At 47.9% G+C, this 17,922-nt stretch overlaps 6 protein-coding genes across 6 annotated transcripts; 5 read left to right on the top strand and 1 right to left on the bottom strand.

The window, feature by feature from the left end:
• Positions 1 to 2,519: 2,519 nt before the first annotated feature.
• On the bottom strand, positions 2,520 to 2,786 carry N7468_007767 (uncharacterized protein; the record flags this gene model as incomplete). The annotated part of the gene is made up of 1 exon (XM_058477063.1): positions 2,520 to 2,786. One exon carries the CDS (start codon positions 2,784 to 2,786, stop codon positions 2,520 to 2,522), a length of 267 nt encoding a protein of 88 aa, XP_058327408.1.
• A 749-nt stretch (positions 2,787 to 3,535) lies between these two features.
• Positions 3,536 to 4,680, top strand: N7468_007766 (UDP-glucuronic acid decarboxylase 1; the record flags this gene model as incomplete). The annotated part of the gene is made up of 5 exons (XM_058477062.1): positions 3,536 to 3,577; positions 3,635 to 3,774; positions 3,826 to 3,906; positions 3,957 to 4,016; positions 4,107 to 4,680. 5 exons carry the CDS (start codon positions 3,536 to 3,538, stop codon positions 4,678 to 4,680), a joined length of 897 nt encoding a protein of 298 aa, XP_058327407.1.
• A 1,803-nt stretch (positions 4,681 to 6,483) lies between these two features.
• Positions 6,484 to 7,732, top strand: N7468_007765 (uncharacterized protein; the record flags this gene model as incomplete). Its single annotated transcript, XM_058477061.1, has 2 exons — positions 6,484 to 6,635; positions 6,694 to 7,732. The coding sequence occupies 2 exons, from the start codon at positions 6,484 to 6,486 to the stop codon at positions 7,730 to 7,732; spliced, it is 1,191 nt and encodes a 396-aa protein (XP_058327406.1).
• A 1,650-nt stretch (positions 7,733 to 9,382) lies between these two features.
• Positions 9,383 to 12,129, top strand: N7468_007764 (uncharacterized protein; the record flags this gene model as incomplete). Its single annotated transcript, XM_058477060.1, has 7 exons — positions 9,383 to 9,424; positions 9,474 to 9,662; positions 9,776 to 10,161; positions 10,267 to 10,859; positions 11,097 to 11,323; positions 11,402 to 11,493; positions 11,724 to 12,129. The coding sequence occupies 7 exons, from the start codon at positions 9,383 to 9,385 to the stop codon at positions 12,127 to 12,129; spliced, it is 1,935 nt and encodes a 644-aa protein (XP_058327405.1).
• A 21-nt stretch (positions 12,130 to 12,150) lies between these two features.
• On the top strand, positions 12,151 to 12,855 carry N7468_007763 (uncharacterized protein; the record flags this gene model as incomplete). The annotated part of the gene is made up of 1 exon (XM_058477059.1): positions 12,151 to 12,855. The coding sequence occupies one exon, from the start codon at positions 12,151 to 12,153 to the stop codon at positions 12,853 to 12,855; it is 705 nt and encodes a 234-aa protein (XP_058327404.1).
• Positions 12,856 to 15,097: 2,242 nt separating this feature from the next.
• N7468_007762 (uncharacterized protein) lies at positions 15,098 to 16,207 on the top strand (the record flags this gene model as incomplete). The annotated part of the gene is made up of 1 exon (XM_058477058.1): positions 15,098 to 16,207. One exon carries the CDS (start codon positions 15,098 to 15,100, stop codon positions 16,205 to 16,207), a length of 1,110 nt encoding a protein of 369 aa, XP_058327403.1.
• Between the last annotated feature and the right edge of the window lie 1,715 nt (positions 16,208 to 17,922).

The raw sequence follows: 17,922 nt of genomic DNA, 5'->3' as shown, positions 1-17,922 counted from the left end.
TCAAGAAATTCTGTCAGGAATACCTGGACCGGAATCAATCCTCCTGCTGAAAATGCACTTTTTCATCTATTCTGTGACAGTTTTGCTGGCTGCCTTGACCAAATCATCCCATGCGACCCCGGTCGTTGACAAAAGCAATTTGTCTTCTCCAACTTCAGCCGTTAAGACAGCAAATTTATCCTATGACACTCCAGCAGTCAACACGACAATTAAACCGTTGACCTTCGAACAGTGGGGCCGATTTTGTACCGACACTGCTTGCAATGAAGACTGTGGGGAATGGATTGACATGTCTAACCCTGGCTGTCTCTCAGAAAATGGCAGGAACTCTTTCTATACTAAAGGCGGTGACACGGGCAGCCCTAGAGTGTTGATTGTTTCTGATGATGATGGCTGTCCATGCCAGAACGATTGTATTGACGATGAAAGATTTGGCATTGCAGAGGAATGCGTTCAAATTCCTGCGAATAAGAACTCCTTTCGATGGGTGCAAGGTGATTGGGATGGATGCCCTGCCAACAACTGCTGAGTGATTTGCCAGCAACAACTGGGTGCTACTAGCAACACTCATATGAAACGGAACACGACAAAGCTGAGGTACAGACTGTGCTTTTCTTTCTGCTTTCCCCTCTCCTGTAAATAAGACTACCCGAGACCTTATGTCTTCTTTCTCTCCTAGGGTCTTGAATACTTATCTAGCTAAGATTATTTTTTTTCAGAGCTATGTAGAGAGTATACACTTATTAGGGTCTATGAATTCGTAAATAGCGGAATTTCTAATATCTCCGAACTTGAGGAGAGACTCCATGTTCCTCTACATACTTTCGAGGATGTGCCAAACAGATCTTACTTAGAGAATAGCATATCTACATAACTAGAATTAATTAATACATTTGTACTTTAAAAGATTGTCTCAACTTCGCGAAAGATATGCAGCATACCGCTGTTGTGTTGTAAATACAAAATTTGAACTGTGCTTCTACCAAACTTCCACAGTGAACTTTGATCCTCACCGGCGAAGGCCCGTGATTGTCTCCACTTTGACTTGTGAAAAGGCTGGGTAACTATACTATGTTGTCTCACCACAAAGACATGATGTTGATATGTTTCCCCTAGCGCTGGGAATCGAATCCTGTCCCACAGGTCGAAGAGCGGCCAATCTGTCGACCTGCAGGCTGCCACGGGGTGCTACCACTACACCACAGCTACTGGCTCAGTTATACAGTACCTCCACGCCCTTGCGACTTTATTGTCGGAAAATAGATCCGCTATATGTGAGCTCTGATTGGAAACGAGGATAAAATGCCTGGTCTAATCAGAGCTCACATATAGCGGATTCGTTTTCCGACAAAACAGTCGCTGCATCGTATAATAAAGCTATCAGACCGCAAGAAATGTATTTCACACGAAAGCGACATATGGATGCTACCTCGATAGTCCACCTTCTCTTCCGTCACTCAACCATTTCCCTCCTTATCATATCGTAGTTATAAGTCTTCCCAGTTTTAGCAGGTATTAACTTCAAGGCAACAGGGGTTCAAGACTCCCCTGTGAAGCTCGTCCTTATACGTGATATGATAGAGTCGCTCCTCCACCACATCTGAAATAGCTAAGCAGGCTGACTACAACAGGCTAATCATCAATACCCGCAGAAAATGGTGACAATCTAGAAGCGCTTATACCCCTTAAGCCCGAGTAGGTCGGAAACAAACCCTGACGCCTTTTAATGATTGGAAGCACACACTATAATCATCTACCTGTTACTCAGTGAGATGGCTATATTCCTTCGAGATATGTTACAGATCACGATTAAAGCCTTCAGGATTACAAGAGCCCTTATCGCTAAGCATTGATCGAAAGAGGCCGCATGGCAGCGCGCGGGAAGGCAATTTGCTGATTTACAAGACCATTCTCCCCAAAAATGTTTGATGTCATATCGTACCATCTTGTGTATGATGAGTTTATGATGGATCAGGGTGTGATAGATGCACTGAGTTCAGATGCATAGGTTTGGAAGCTGCACTAATTACCATGCAAGGCGAAAGGGTAATTATGACGGCCTCTTTATCGATCTACTTCACATAATCCGAAATGGGGCTGACGGCCGCGCCTACAACAACGATATTCACCTCCATACACAAAATATATCCCTCCGGCTCCCCTGTCACTCAAAACTTATCTCAAAGAGAGCAGTACATTCATCGGCATGTCCGAGCTCACTCAAAACCTAGGCCGAGAAATCAGTAGGTGCCATGTCAATCTGAAGAGTCTTTTTACCTTCCATGTTTGGCCTTTAAAGGTCGTGGAATTGTGTTTCTTGCCTTTCTCGTTTGAATCATAATAAAGCCAATTATAATAGGCCTGGTCGATGTTTTGGACCTCTGCCAGGATGGCTGCGGTAGCATAATTGTCACTCATATACGTAGCCCACTATTCACGCTGAGTCTGTCAACGGACTTCGAGAGGAGAACACGTTTCCCCAACTACTGACCCTATATGGAGCCGTCTTTCGATAGAAGTTAAATAGAACATATACCGAACAGGGTAGTGTTGCTATCCTTGTTTGCCGAAGCTGTGCTACCGTCGTACATGGGGTTGCCAACCGCTGCTGTGGGGTCCTCAGCGCTACCATAAAGTGTTCTTACCGAAGATGGAGGATGCACAAAATTGCCACAGTCAGCAAAATATCTTTGTGCAACTAGCTTGTAGTTGGCGTTATTATACTCTTTAAACCATATCTGGTTCTTCGCCAAGACCTCAAAATCACCATCGGCGTTGTCTGACATTTTGGAAAGGTGATCTCAATAGTCTTCTAGTTCTCTTGTTCTAGTGGGTAGGACTGAGAATAACTATTTCTTTATATGCCATCGACTAAAGAGTCGATCATTGGGTTTTCATGCCAGACGATGCAGCTGAGAGTTACTTCTATACCAAATTCGGCAAAGATCACCGACTCAGAGAAGATCAGCAAGATAGTTGACTTAGTTGCCAACCCAGGGCGCAAGGGTATTCCCGGGGTTTAGGTTCACATGCCTGCCTCTCTTGGCTTTTTGACGAATAGTTATCTCGGAATGATGGCCTGGTCCTGAAAAGAGATAGTGTCCGAGCCGAAATCCACGCTGCCGAGCGGAATCAAAGAATAGACAGGTAAGGTTCTCACCTAACTAACTTATGTTGGTTTCAGCCAGCCACCGCCGGGTGTCTCAGATATCTACAGATGCAATGCGACTTTGAAAAAGTCGACCTTATACATTCCCGTCAGACGAACATCCCAATCTTGTTCTAAGTGCCTACAACTGCCCCACCTTAGACCCCCCTCACTCACAAAAGTGGCCAGTGCGTAGATTTATTCTGAGATCTCGCTTGAAATCTAATTTGCAGACGATCTTAACTCCAGCCAGCCACAGCCTTGGTAGCACTGAGGTCACTTGTGGATCACATTAACCCCACTTCGATTTCTCAATCCCTCCCCCTCGTCTTGCCATTTATTTGCAAGAGGTTGCTCTTCTAGAGCACGACAAAACCCCTCCAGATCATGAATGTCACAAACGGGTCCAAAACTATCCTTGTCGCAGGAGTAAGTCTCTGGCCTTGCTTCTCTGGAAATTTTGCCCCAACGCTGATCAAGGAGTAGGGTGCAGGGTTTTTGGGCTCTCACTTGATCGACTTCCTTCTGCAAAAGGGCAACCGTGTGATCGGGGTGGATAGCTTTGAGACTGGTTCCCCCAAGAATCTACAACACCTTGAGAATCATCCCCAATTCACCCTGATCAAGTGAGCACTGCGAACCCATGTGTTGAAGTTTCTGCTGATCTTCGCTTTCAGTCATGACATTCAGTACCCCTTTCAAGGACTAGAGGAAATCGATCAGATCTACAATCTTGCTTGTCCAGCTAGTCCACCACAGTACCAGAAAATCCCAGTGAAAACGCTCCGAACCTGCTTTCTTGGAACAGAGAATCTATTGGAAATCGCAAAATCCAGGGGTATTCGGATTTTACACGCCAGTACATCAGGTCTGTAGTAACTGTGCAGTGGAACGAGACGAATCGAGCTTGGCTAATTCGAATCATATATCAATATAGAGGTTTACGGTGATCCCCAAGTCCATCCACAACCCGAAACCTATTGGGGCCATGTGAATTCATTCGGACCTCGTGCATGCTACGACGAGGAAAACGCGTCGCCGAATCTTTATGCTACGCATACCGTGAGCAATTCGGGGTGGACATCAGGATAGCTCGAATATTCAACACCTATGGGCCACGCATGGGTGCTGGCGATGGCCGCGTGGTATCAAGTTTCATTTCTGCCGCCCTCGCTGGAAGAAATATTTGCATTACGGGTGATGGGACTGCAACTCGGTCATTCCAATTTGTCACCGACTGTATCGAAGGTTTATATATACTTATGAATAGTGACTACCGTGAAGGGCCGGTCAATATCGGCAATGACGTAGAGACATCGATTCAGGTATTAGCCGAGAGAATCGTGGATCTGGTCGCCAATTCTACAGGCAAGAAAAAGGTGAATATCGTCTATCAGCCGCGGCTTGTGGACGATCCCTGCGCCCGGAAACCGCAGATCACGTTAGCGAAGGCGAAGCTTGGTTGGGCGCCTGTGGTGCCATTGGATGTTGGACTCCAGGAAACAATTAACTGGCATATGCATCAGACTTGAGGTTGGCTATTCTCAAGAAAACATAGAGTTTTGTCCGGTACGCTTTAGCAAATCAGGTTCTAGGTCAACTAGCTCACGAGCCATTTGAATACTTTCTCGGACACCGTCAACGTTTTTCGAATATATATAGTGCTTTAGTACTTACTTTGCGGCCTCCATAGTTCTTGCCAATTAGCATACAATGGCAACAAGCAGGCTCAAAAGGCAGCTAAGAGCGACTATGATGTCACGACACGCTTTGTTTAGCTACGAAGGCGCCTCGGAGACTGCGGAGAAAACTCGGAGATGGCTCGGCACGCACGTCGTATAGATCAGACCCACTCGTGGGCTCGCTAAACAAACCGCACAATATATAAAAAGCTATCGCGAAGGGAACCAGAAGGTTTCACAAGCGATTAGTTTGGTTATCTCGCTACCATCGAGTTACTCCCCTCCCAGCTCGTAGTAATATCGGCCTCCTTCAGTCGTATCCTATCCTCGATCCGAGCCTATCGAATAATAGGCTTCACAGCAGCAAAGTTACACAGATTGGACACCAAGGTTAGAGTCTTTATTCCACCCAAGCAAGCTACAGCAAATATAATCTACATACGGCAACACATGCTACGTAGCGAACGTAATTCAATCTCTTTGAATCGTGAAAAAGATTCGAACAATACGTATCATATTTCCACGAGAGTTTTCTCAAATTGGGACATCGTTTCGGGACTAATTTACACGCCTGTCACATGCTGTAAAACCCTTCGAAAGCCTCAGCGCGGATGAGCCAAATTTCTGCCAAGAACTGTTTCAATTGGCTCATCAGGCACATTTTTATTGGCCTGGTGCATTTTCTTTCCTTCTGTCTGCTGTTGGCCGGTTTTTGGCCGATTCTGCCGCTCTCCACCACCCTAAATAGCATTATCGTCCGAACTACAGTCGTCTGAACATGGGCGAGAAGGGATGCAGGGGTGGTAGAAATTGGGTATTAGATCTGCTGCGGTATTTTCTCCTTCCCCTTCTGCTCTTTTTTCATCCTTAGCTTTAGTATTCCAAATTGAAACGCCACTGTTATTGTGTTCCAGAAGTGATTAGGTTTCCCATGTGACTTTAATCTAGTATGAAGTCTATTATCGATAGGTTTGATTAGGGGATTGGATACGATTGAAGGAGGCTAATACTACTATCAGTTTGGAGTGGAATGACTTGATGGTAGCAAGATAACCAAACTAATCGCTTAGGCTAACTTCTGGTTCTCTTCGTGATTAGTTTTTATATATTGCATGGTTTGTTTAGCGAATCCCTTTTATCGGTCTAATGTGTATGATAGGGGCGCCGAGCCTCTTCCGAGTTCCCTCTGTAGCTCCCAAGGCACGTTTGTAGCTAAAAAAAGGGTGTGCTGTAATAAATCTGGCCGCTTTTTAAAAAAAATATACGTCCCAAATCGTTAAATATAAACTTTTCTACTCAAAATCATAATCAAAAATATTCGAGCTATTGAAGTATAACACATCATCTCTGTTTTATCCGCAGTAAGCGCGCACGTACTACCTTATAGAGCAGACAGTGCGATATACTAGGACTGTGCTAACAATATTGTTATACCAACTTGGAGTGCCAATAGTAAAGTGGCGCGACAGATGGCTCCGCTAACTTCTAGGTTTCGACCGAGATACCTCGGCATTACTCATACTGACGGGCGGTCAAAAGTGGACATCCAGCCTTCCGTCGCCCCACTGTACTTCTGCTATGATCTTGTCAACTCGGAAAGCTGTGCTTGACTTGACTCTGCTTCCAATCCCGGAAGGCAATAATATTAGTCAGATGAATATGATTTTACGAACTCTCCTCATCGCCTGCTTTCCAGTTATTGGCAAAGCCTTTTACCCTTGTCCCCGCTCTTGGTGTGAAACATGTCTACCCGTCAAAATCCACGACGCCCCTGGGATTGGGTTTGATCTGACCCCGTCGTACGGGTGGGTCTATGGTTCTGGGCGTGTATCTGTAGTCTGTGTCTAATTTGCTACATATCAGGGTGTCAGCTGCACATTATTATAATGGAACCGTTGTCGAAGTTGCCCAAATCCAGGGCAAACCGGAATACCTCGAACTCATGAAACGCCTTGCGAACGGCGCTGAACACCCCCTGTATCGACCAGCAAAGCTGAGGCCAAAAGGATATGTGCAAAACCCGGGCTTTCTAAGCTATCCGTTCACATCTCTTTTCGAGTGGCTCTACATGAAGAGAAACCCAAGTCGACACGAGGAAGTCGATGAAGCTCACGAACTCCAAATTCTGATTGAGATGCTCGGAGATCTAAAACATGACACTGAGAGAAAACTGCATCACTCCCTTGATAGGGTGGCTGTTACATCTCCTGACTTACACGCTCTGAGTCCAGGACTAGTGAACTTTGCTCTCCAACAAACGGACTTACGGACCTGGGTGGGCGATAGCAAGTTCTATCCCGACCACCTGGTAGAGGCAGATGCTGTCTATGCCAATAATGGCTTTGGACTATGTGAAAATTACCATGATCTATGGGAATGTGAGGATGAGTTTGATTATACTGATACATCCGCTGTTCTTTTCGTTTCTTTCAGCCGACAGTCGCTCTATGCCAGTATTATTGAGCCAATACACGGCCAAGCTCTGGCACGTTTTACACGGGACGAGAACAACGTATTGGACTTCGAAGTTGGGTTAGATCGACTTCTACAAGCAGAGCCGTCGGAGTTATTATGGGCAAGACTGCGTTCCCAACTGACTGGTCTTTCTCGACCTTGGCGGTCTACGATAACACACCTTATCTTGGCTGGTGAGAATGCAACCTACCCCCGCTTCGTCGCCGAATTGAAAGATGCTTTTGTGGGGCTACCACAGCTTGCTACTGGTATCATGCCTGTCAAAGATGATGCAAAAGGGGATTTAACTTTCGCAGCCGCTCGAGGTGCAGCATTGTACGCACGGCGGCGGCAAGAGGTGCAAAGCGACTGCTCCGAACCCCCGACATGCGAATTATCACGGCGAACAGAGCGGTTACAGGGCTCATTGAAAGATGAGCTACGTTAGCTAACTTTCTAGTCTAAGATAAGTACCATTTGATTCAATCTAGCTGGACCAGAAACTGCTTACAACAATCTGGAGGAGCGAAGAAGGGTACGGGCGCAGTCGTGTTGACATATGTTGACTTATTGCCGAATCAGGAAGCAAGTCCACATTCTTGTGGCCACATACGGGCATGGGCCCGTTACAGCCTCTTCTGCTTATTCTTTCTCCGGCCAGTCGAATGAAAATGACTCCGAAATTCATGCAAGGAAGCCTTTTACGATGAACGTAGGTAAGCTATCCCAGATAGGCTTGGACCGAGGCAGACGAACCCACTTCACTTCCGAGTCATAATTCTTGGAATGAAGTATCTTAAGAGTGCTTCAAGATGGCCGTCTCCTGTTCGTGGAGACTTTCGTGCAGGAAGATGTCCAATAGATTGCAATGCCCCGTAACGATTGAGCTTCGTATTTACTCTGTCCCTGAACGGTACTGTACAAGCTCGGTGACGCATCGGAGGCCGGAGGGCTCGAGCGGGATCGGTGCTGATCTCCCGACTCGACCCACATCGCTCTGACTCTAAGCTCCGACTCCAAGCTCCGAAACGAAAGACATACAATCGTCGGAAGTCCTGCAGCGCCGAGCATTCAGAAGCAGAGACTGACCATCGAATAGGATGAAGCGCCTCTTCGGCAGTCTTGAGACCTCTCGGTGTAACAAAGATATTGCTCCTCGGCGGTGAATTGTGACAGGGTGGCAGAACCGATCTGACTCTAAGATGTTGGTGGGCTCGACAGTAACATTGGTCTCTGAGGATTAAGGGTAGCAGGTGGCAAGCCCTTAGACAATTGTCAAGGTTTTAACCACGCTTCTCAATCATTCATTCCGATCTAAATCGCGAAACTGATCCATCGTGGGAGTCGAAATGAAATTCGACTGTGCCACAGATCAGCCACGCACAAATGGCTCATCCGGCACCCTGCCAGAGAGATCACCACGAACTGGAATCTCCGACTTGGTTGTTGGCGGGGGAGTAGCGGGCTTACTGGCTGCTCTTGAGTGCTGGCGCAAGGGGCATGATGTTTGGGTTCTGGGGAAAAGCCTGTCACGAGCTCTGTCTGGTAAAAGTTCCATCATAGCAGACAATTACCTTCACCACCAGCTTGGTCCGCCGTGGCCTTAGCTGACGAGTCACATTTGCTATAGGTGATGCCCTCACTAGGGACCAGTGCAGTTCGCGCCTTGAAGAAATGGCCAGACATGGCCGAGATTTCGTCAAGGCGGTTCTTTCTCGAGATACATACCTCCACTCCGCAAGGTATGTTGAGAGGTAAGATACAAGCATAATACCGATACGTTACATGCATACAGATGGCGTGTGACTCAGTCCGAACCGCAGGGTCCAACCAGCAGATAATGATCACGGAGTTAAGGAGTTAAGCAGCCAACGTAAAGGACTTAGGGTGCAAACCCCGGGCTGAGACCCAAACGTTTTTGGCTTGATGAATGGCCATGAAAGCCTTAACGGCCACCTTGACGGAAATAAAATTTTCCCTGACCAGCCATTCTGGAATTCTTTCATAGCAAGCCACACTGGTTGCATTTCGAGACTCGTTCTACGAGCAGACGGAGCCTCATCCTAGGCTGAATTATTGGAGTTATACAGCAATTATCATGTCTCCGTCAACACCATTGCCGGAGGCGGACAAGCAGGAGGCAAGCCGAGAAACAACATCCATCCTTGAGAACTGAAAAGGACAAGCAGAACTTCGCGGTCAACGAGCAGTCCACACGGACATCCTCAACAGTCGGAACAGAGACAGAGAAGAAGGACCTTTCGACCGAAAATGGCGGGATTGCTACCGATGAAGAAGCTGTGAATAAAGCATCTGCATCGCAGGATACCGGAGACTACCCGTCCGGTGTCAATCTCGCATTCATCGTGGTTGCACTCGTACTCAGTATTTTTCTCTTTTCTTTAGATCAGGTGATTTCACTCCTTGAGGTTCTCACCGGCGATATACTAGTTCCCGGCTCAGACCATTTGTTGCAACCGCCATTCCAAAGATCACCGACAAGTTCAAGAGCATCAACGATATCTCATGGTACGGTTCGGCTTACTTCATGATGATTGGAGGCTTCCAGTCAATGTGGGGCAAAGTGTACAAATATTTCCCCCTCAAGATCAGCTTCTTGATGGCCATTTTCATCTTCAAACTGGGGAGTCTGATCTGTGGTGTCGCCCCAAACTCACCGGCCCTCATTGTTGGACGTGCCATCGCTGGTGTCGGGGGTGCGGGTGTCGGATCGGGATCGTACACGATTATTGCCTTCGCTGCGGAGCCCAAGAAAAGAGCCACTTTAACTGGGGTCATTGGTGCCTTATATGGTCTCGCGGCGGTGATTGGACCACTCATCGGCGGGGCGTTTGCGGATACAGTTTCCTGGCGGTGGTAAGTCAAGCGTCTCGTGCTCGTTTGCCTTTCGCAGATCAAGACCGTTTCCACCCCAAACTTTCCTTCGATCTTTCCCAACCTGGTCTGACCCTACAACGCTAGGTGCTTCTATATTAATCTCCCAATCGGTGGTTTGGCCGCGGGTATTATTTTTCTCTTCTTCCGGACGCCTCCAGTCGCAAAACCGGTCGAGGCTTCGCTTAAAGAGAAGCTTCTACAAATGGACCCCCTTGGCACCGCGCTCATGATGGGTGCAGTCATCTCCTTTCTTTCAGGTCTTCATTACGGGGGTACAACGAAGCCGTGGGATTCCAGCACCGTCATCGGCTTACTCGTCAGCTGTGGTCTCATGCTGATTGCCTTTGGTATTCTGGAATTCCTTCAAGGTGAACGCGCCATGCTGACACCGCGCCTGATGCGCAAGAGAAACGTCTGGCTGAACGGAGTATATGGAGCCTTCTTCGCTGGCTCGTACTTTATTCCGCTATATTATCTGCCCATTTATTTCCAAAGCATCGGCAATATCACTCCAATTGGTTCGGGTGTGCGGAACTTGCCACTTATCATCGCGTTCACTATTGCCACCGTTGCTTCAGGCGGTAGCATCTCGAAGACGGGCATTGCAACTCCACTATTGCCAGTCGGCTCTGTAATCGCGACGATCGCTGCGGGTCTCCTGTATACCCTCGATATTGGTACCGGGAGTGGGCAAATGGATTGGGTATCAGATTCTTGCCGGCTTCGGGTACGGCCTGGCGTTCCAAGTCCCGATCATCGTGTGCCAAGGGACTGCTGGCCCCAGCGACTTGGCTTCTGTGACGGCGATCATTCTATGTAAGTTTTCATTTGTATCTTCCCACGACTCCTGGAATCCGTTCAATCTGCTTCATCCCCTGTCTCTATTCCAAGCTAAAGTTGATCTTCGTCGGCAGTCTTCCAAACGATCGGCGGCGCAGCTCTCATCGGAGCCGCGCAAGCTGGCTTCGTTAATCGGGTTTTGAACAAGCTTTCCAGCACCGCCCCAGGCGTGAATCCAGCGGTAGTGGTGGCTGCCGGCGCTACTAAGCTGCGCAACTTATTTTCGGGAGACGACCTGCATGGTGTCCTTGATGCGTACATGGCAGGTATCAAGGTTACTTTCGCAATTACGATCGGGGCCGTAGGCATCACCCTGCCATTGAGTTTACTCAGCAAGTGGAACAAGATCGCAGCAGCGGCCTAAGCTAACAGAGGCCAGGCCTTCTCTTGGCCGCTAAAAGGCTACGGTCCTCAGGTTGATAGCTGGAAAGCAGCGAGCTTGAAGGACAACATGGCAGACTCTGCCAGCGAGTACCGCGCGGGGACGAGCATGGACTGAATCAAAAGGAATAATGCTGTGAGGCATTCCGGCATAGTTTGCCAGGTATGGGTGTTATTATCACGTCTCTCTCACATTATATGTGCGAGTGGACGGGACAACAGGGCTTGTCTTGAATGGCCTCTCTTTTCGATACAATTTAATCTCACAATACAGACGGTCTTTCCAAGGGGCAATTCCTGTCTAAGACGGGTTCTTGCAGAACCTATGACAACGAGGCTGATGGCTATTGCCGGGGGGATGGGGTGGTAACAGTTATCCTGAAGCGCGTTGAGGATGCTATAGCTGAGAATGATCCCATCCTGGCCGTTATCCGAGGGACGGCCACGAATCACAGTGCCGATGCCGTTTCCATCACGCACCCGCACGCTGACACTCAGGAGTATCTGTTCCAGAAGATCATGGATGATGTCGGCGCCGACCAGTGCGAGGTGGACTACGTAGAAATGCATGGCACAGGAAACCAGGCGGGCGACAGCATTGAAGTTCAGTCCGTCACTAATGTATTTGCCCCTCATGGGCCACAACAACGCACCCGCCAGCAACCACTATATATATGGTCTGCTAAGGCCAACATAGGCTACGGGGAGCCTGTTTCCGGCGTTTAAGCCTTGGTAAAGGTAATTCTGATGTTCCAGAAGAACCTGATACCTCCCCATTGTCGCTCCAAAGGTGTTCTCAACTATGGACTCCTGAACGATCTGCAGGCTCGCGGTGTCCATATCGCTCCCCAGTTGACTTCTTTTCCAAGGAGAGGAAGACGCCGATTGGCTTTTATAAATAACTTCAGTGCTGCAGGGGGTAACTCCGCCATGTTGGTAGAAGACGCCCCTGAACGCTCGGTCGTGAAAATCAATGATAACAGTGTTACTTCCGTCACGACATCGGTGGTCACTGTCTCTGCAAAGTCGCTGACTTCTTTTGCCAATAATATCAAAAGTCTACTCGCATGGATTGATCAAAATCCGGACACTCGCCTGGCTGACCTGGCGTATACCACCACTGCCCGCCGTGTCCATTACACATACCGTGTTGGCTTTGCCATAGACAGCGTGCCTCATCTACGCCAAAAGCTGCAGGGCTACATTGAAAAGGGCAGATCCCCACAAGCAATTTCCCATAGGCACCCCCTTTCCATAGCATTCGTCTTTACTGGGCAGGGAACGCAATACATCGGTGTGGGCGAAAGCCTGTTTGCCGGATGCATCCCATTCCGAAGCCGGCTACAGCAGCTCGATCAGATGTGTATCGCTCAAGGCTTTCCATCTTTCCTGAGCATCATCGATGGTAGCATGACGAGCGATCTCGTGACCCAATCTCCTGAACAGGGGTGAACGTGGATGGTCGGAAGCAGTTTGTTAAATTGCAAGATCTGCAAGCAGGGGGAAAAATTGCCTCCAGCAGTATGCGAAACCTCCAGGAAGCTAAATAACGGGAAGAGATTCCTACAAGCCCGAGAGGTTCGAAGTCGACCAACCGGAGGACTTCCCCTACGAAGGGTTTGTAGAAAGAATAGAGGTTGGCTTCGGTTTTGCACTCCATCGCGAACCATACAAGCGCTGAAGTAACGAATCTGGGATCATCGGGGTTACCCTGCCTTCTAACTGAGCATTGTTCCTATATGGTGTCATGTCTACGGCCATGCCACCATTTGAGTTGCAGGTCGCCAACAATAGCAACAGAAGATATAAGGTGGAGTTATGGGTAGAATCAGTATAAATTGAGATTTGGTAGGATGTAAAAGATGAACCCCCCCCAGTTGAACACTTACTCGGCCTACCAAGTCTCAGGAAAGTACTGTATCCCTTCCTGGCCTGTGAGTCTGCGTATGAAGCTATGGCAGTTTCTGGTCGAGAGTAAAATTGGCATGTTGAATGTGGACGATGTAGTTCAGGCGACACGCTGGAACTGGGACTGGTGTACTATGGCAGGCTTAGTTTTGTGTTGATTATCGCCCGGGGGGCGTTTCGAGGATCGCTCTTTGAGCAAGGCTTCATCAGGGGCACGGGAGATGGACCTCGTAATAGAATATACAGTTCCATAGATGGAACGTTAAGTTGAGCCAGAGCTTAGACGCAAGCTTGTTGTATACCGTTTGGGCTTGCCCCTGTTCTGTCGTAGCTCCGCATGCCTCTTGCCTGTAGACGACGATCTTTTGCAAAAATTCGTCTAGGTCTTTGCGATCATACATATCGAAAAGAGTACAAGCTAGCTTGCTATAAATCCCGCGCACCTCTGTCACCGGCACTAAGAAACTTTCACGAAGCGCATCGTACTATGCGTCCATTGTGGTCACGGAAGTATACGCAGCGCGGTCGGCGTCCGATAAGCTCTGTTCATGCCATGGAACTGCTTTACCAAGGAAGCATTGCGCAAAACGATGCTTTATGGATGAAAGGCGTATATGTTCGCTCCAGCCAGCTTCGTTGCGCGAATAAAATTATGGAGATTATGATAAAAAAGACCCTTATCACATACTTCTACGAATGGCAGGGTGTCGTCAGGTTCGAAATACCTAATGTCTCGATCGCGGAGCTTATCTCGTGAGCGGGAACGCGAATGCGAACGGGAAACGCGTTGATGATATAAGCGCTCACGTCGATCATGATAGCGATCGCCGTCTTCGCTGGTAGACCCGAATCTGGACTACCAGAATGCGGACAACTCCTACAATCGCTACGAAGTGTACTACTGTGAGTACACCACCCGGTCAAAAGTCTGTGTGCACTCGGCCCCATTACCATCACCCTAATAACCACCCACATTTTCATTCTTTCTCCTACACCTCCCCCATGGCATCGATCGCTATCAATCTGGAATTATATTCTAGCAAGATAAAAAAAGATCTATATAGCGAAAGATATGCAACTTTGGTTTAAAGAGCACGGGATGTATGTTGAAGATTGGCTGGTATACTCGCCTGATCTTAATCCTATTGAACTAGTCTGGAAACGACTAAAATATTAAGCAAGATAACTCTGTATATGAACCTGATCCTTCAGTATTTTCCATTTTATCATGATCCCATAAGGGTTGGTGGTGTAGGATATGTAACCATGAATATACATCGGTATTTGATGGGGTAGGTGAAGCGGTATGCACACAGACTTTTGCCCCCCATTGTATGATAGGGACGGTTCTGCCGATGAGTTGTGTGCCCTAGTATTGCTGACGAGGATGGCGGTGCCGCAGCATTATGATCAGATACATGCTTTGATCGTGCTGCGAAAGCTCCACGTAAGTCGGCGATCTGCGCTCGCTGTGCGGCTAGCTCTAGGTCTGGTGGGGGTCGCATAGAGTCGCGGCTGCAGAATGTACCCCACTATCGCAGCCGCTGCCGTAGGCGAGAGTCACATGAGGTGGGTCCGATATTAACTACTATACTAAGCCTAGTTTGGCACTGTTGCTAAACCCAATGTAGCGCCCTCTCCATAAATACTGCGTACTACTGCTCTCACTCTGTATCTTCCTTTCCACACAGCCACGCCCCGCTCTTCATGCAAATTCTCTACACATACTCCCTCTACACCTACTCCAAGCTCAACACTTTTTACAAGATCACTCCATACATCCACTATGACAGCCATCAGCGCAGGCCAAACGACGAACGCAATAACTCGCGTACAGTTTGAAGACGCCATCACTCGCACTGTGAACAACCGCAAACGAATTTACAACGCCTCTTTCGCACTCAGTGTTCGGTGGGAGCGAGACAACACGGATGCTTCTACGGACACCGACAATTTTCAGGCGATCCTGAGCACGCTCAATCTTGACCAAGCTGAGGTTATGGTCCTGAGCGAACAGGATGGTACGCCCGGGTGGACATTTCAAGATAAGATTCGGCGTATGTTCCAACGCGCAACAATGGCATCTGGCAAATCTATTGTTTTTGTTCACTATGCTGGGCATGGGGAGGTCAGATCGGGACAGCTCTTTGCTGTCGAGGGCCGACCCAACCGACGCATAAACCTCCAGAGGCTTATTGATTCCGTGGTGGCAGGGGATGTCCAGGACTTTGACATTGGAGACACAGACACTGTCTTCGTCCTGGATTGCTGTTATTCGCATGTCGCAACGCGGGCATATGATCCTACAACCCGCGTGGTCGAAATTCTTGCCGCGTGCGATGATAGCAATCCCATCGCCCTTACGCCACCACGGAATACCTTAACTGGAAAGCTGCGGGGTGAGATTGCTCGGCGCAAACACGACAGTCATCAATCGGTGATACTTGCGGACGTAATGGCCACTATTCGAGCGAACAGCACTGTTGTTAAGCCAACACATATAGTGAAGTTAGGGGTATCTATCTGCTTCCGGTTTACTGGCGTCATGCGGATAGATCCGAGCACGCTTGCCCCTTCGCTACGTGCGGTCTTTTCCGTTCGTATTGTCGAAAACATGACCCGAGAACAGCTTGAAAGGTTCCTTACTTGGATCGAGACCCTCCCGCTTGGGTACACAATAGAACTCGACGCGGTCTATCCCACAACCTCGACTCTCCTCATATTCCAGAGCGCATATACGGTGTTCGTGAACCTTGCTGGGTATCCCGGCGTCACCTTTATCTCAGAAGTGACAAGCACAAATCGCCGCAAATATCTCAAGCAAGAGCAGCGACAAGAGGACCGTTCATCTACTCTTAAGGAAAACATCCCATTCTCAAGACGCCCTAAGCCATAAGAAATATCGGGAGAAATGGCAATTTATCTTGGGAGAGGGACAAGAGAACCTAGAAAGTGATACATATGGGCTACAAACAAGCAACTCTTACATGAAGTTCTCATCGTTAGCTCTCATCGTTAGCTCTTCAGATTAGGTTGACCTTTAGATTAGCTTAACTTTAAGAGAATACTAAGAGATTTTAATCCATCACACATCAATTGTAGCACATCAATTGTAGCAAAACTTAAAGCTAAGCTCCAGCCTCCAACTCACGCTGACACCGCCGACAGGACAAGCAACAACCACAGAATTCGCGAAGCAGGTTAGCGTCCGAAAAAGCTAATGGTTCGCGTCGTACCGAAGGACTCGCGTGAGTTCTACCCGATGGCCGCGCGTTGGCCTTGCAAACCAGCGTGAGCGTGACCGCCGTCGTGGATGCGATTACGCTCGCGAGAACGGTGACAGCTATCACTCGAACTGTGCTTAGGCTGAACGCGAGGACTGTCCCCATGGTAAAACACTAAAGGAATCTGATGGAAATAGGACCACTCTCCGCGCTACAGGCATTCATCATCGCCTGCGACACGTTAAGGATACCTTCAAGGACCGAGCGGATCCTCCACAGCGAAATAACGATACTCGATATCGCTCCTGCTTCTAACACCGCTCTTACTCTCGTAGCCGTCGCGATCGCGCTCGAGCGTAACACGCCGACGAGCAGGATAACAAGGGCTCGGTCACGGACTTATCCCACCTCGAGCGGATCGGATGATGCAGACAATAGACCCGAAGTCGAAGAAGCCAACGCAGCGCAGATTGTACGCTCTACTGTCCTATACCCTAGTGGCCAAACTATCGGGGGCCTAATAGTTGTTGCGTGTCCTTGATTGGCCGCCCGTGTATACTTCCGCCGTCTGTTATACATGGCAATCTCTTCCAGGTCTTCTCTTTCTCGCTCTCTCTCTCTCTCTCTCTCCCTCTTCTCTTCTCTTAAATCTCGGGAGTAACCCTAATTCCCTCCTGTATCTACAATCTAGATCAATCTCTATCATCCCGACCAGGATGATGGTCTCGGTCCCGATCTTCTCACGGGTAAATCTCTTCTTTGAAGAATGAGATCTTCTCGATCCTCCCGATCAAAGATGCTGGATAGGAATAAATATATAACTATTTGATGATTGTATAATAAGAATAGATCGACTTTCTATATCTTTCTTCTCTTTTCCCTTTTTTTTTTTTTGGTTCTAATTTTAAATTTCTTTTAGGAGATATAGGATCCTCTTCTCCCTATTTTTATCTTTAAAAATATTATAACTTTATATATTTCTCTCGATCTTAGATTAGAAGATAGTTTATATCTTATTATTTGTTATTATATCTGTTATAACAGGTTTTGTTAGTAGAGGATCTTGGTTCGGAAGTATCTCTCGATATAGTAGTATACTCTAATTTTTTTTTCTCTTGTTTAGACTATAATATAGAGAGATATACTAAGTTTTAAGATCTTCTCTATCTCTCTAAAGATAGATAGTCGGCTGATAACTAGTAGCCTATCTATGATAGATCCTAGTCTTATAGATAGTCTTGGTTAGACCTCGCCACGACCCGCGGGTCTACCCAAACGGGGTACCCATTACCCATTTCTTGGCGGGTAATGGGTAGGGTTTGCCTACCCGCGTGCGGGTAGTGGGAAGCTGGTTAATACCCATGGGTATTTTCTGGGTACCCGCGGG

This window comes from Penicillium chermesinum (genome assembly GCF_028974085.1).
Source record: "Penicillium chermesinum strain IBT 19713 chromosome Unknown utg000006l:1.0-2335141.0:1.0-2336784.0, whole genome shotgun sequence".
NCBI lineage: Eukaryota > Fungi > Ascomycota > Eurotiomycetes > Eurotiales > Aspergillaceae > Penicillium > Penicillium chermesinum.
This window is presented reverse-complemented; position numbering and strand designations above follow the sequence as displayed.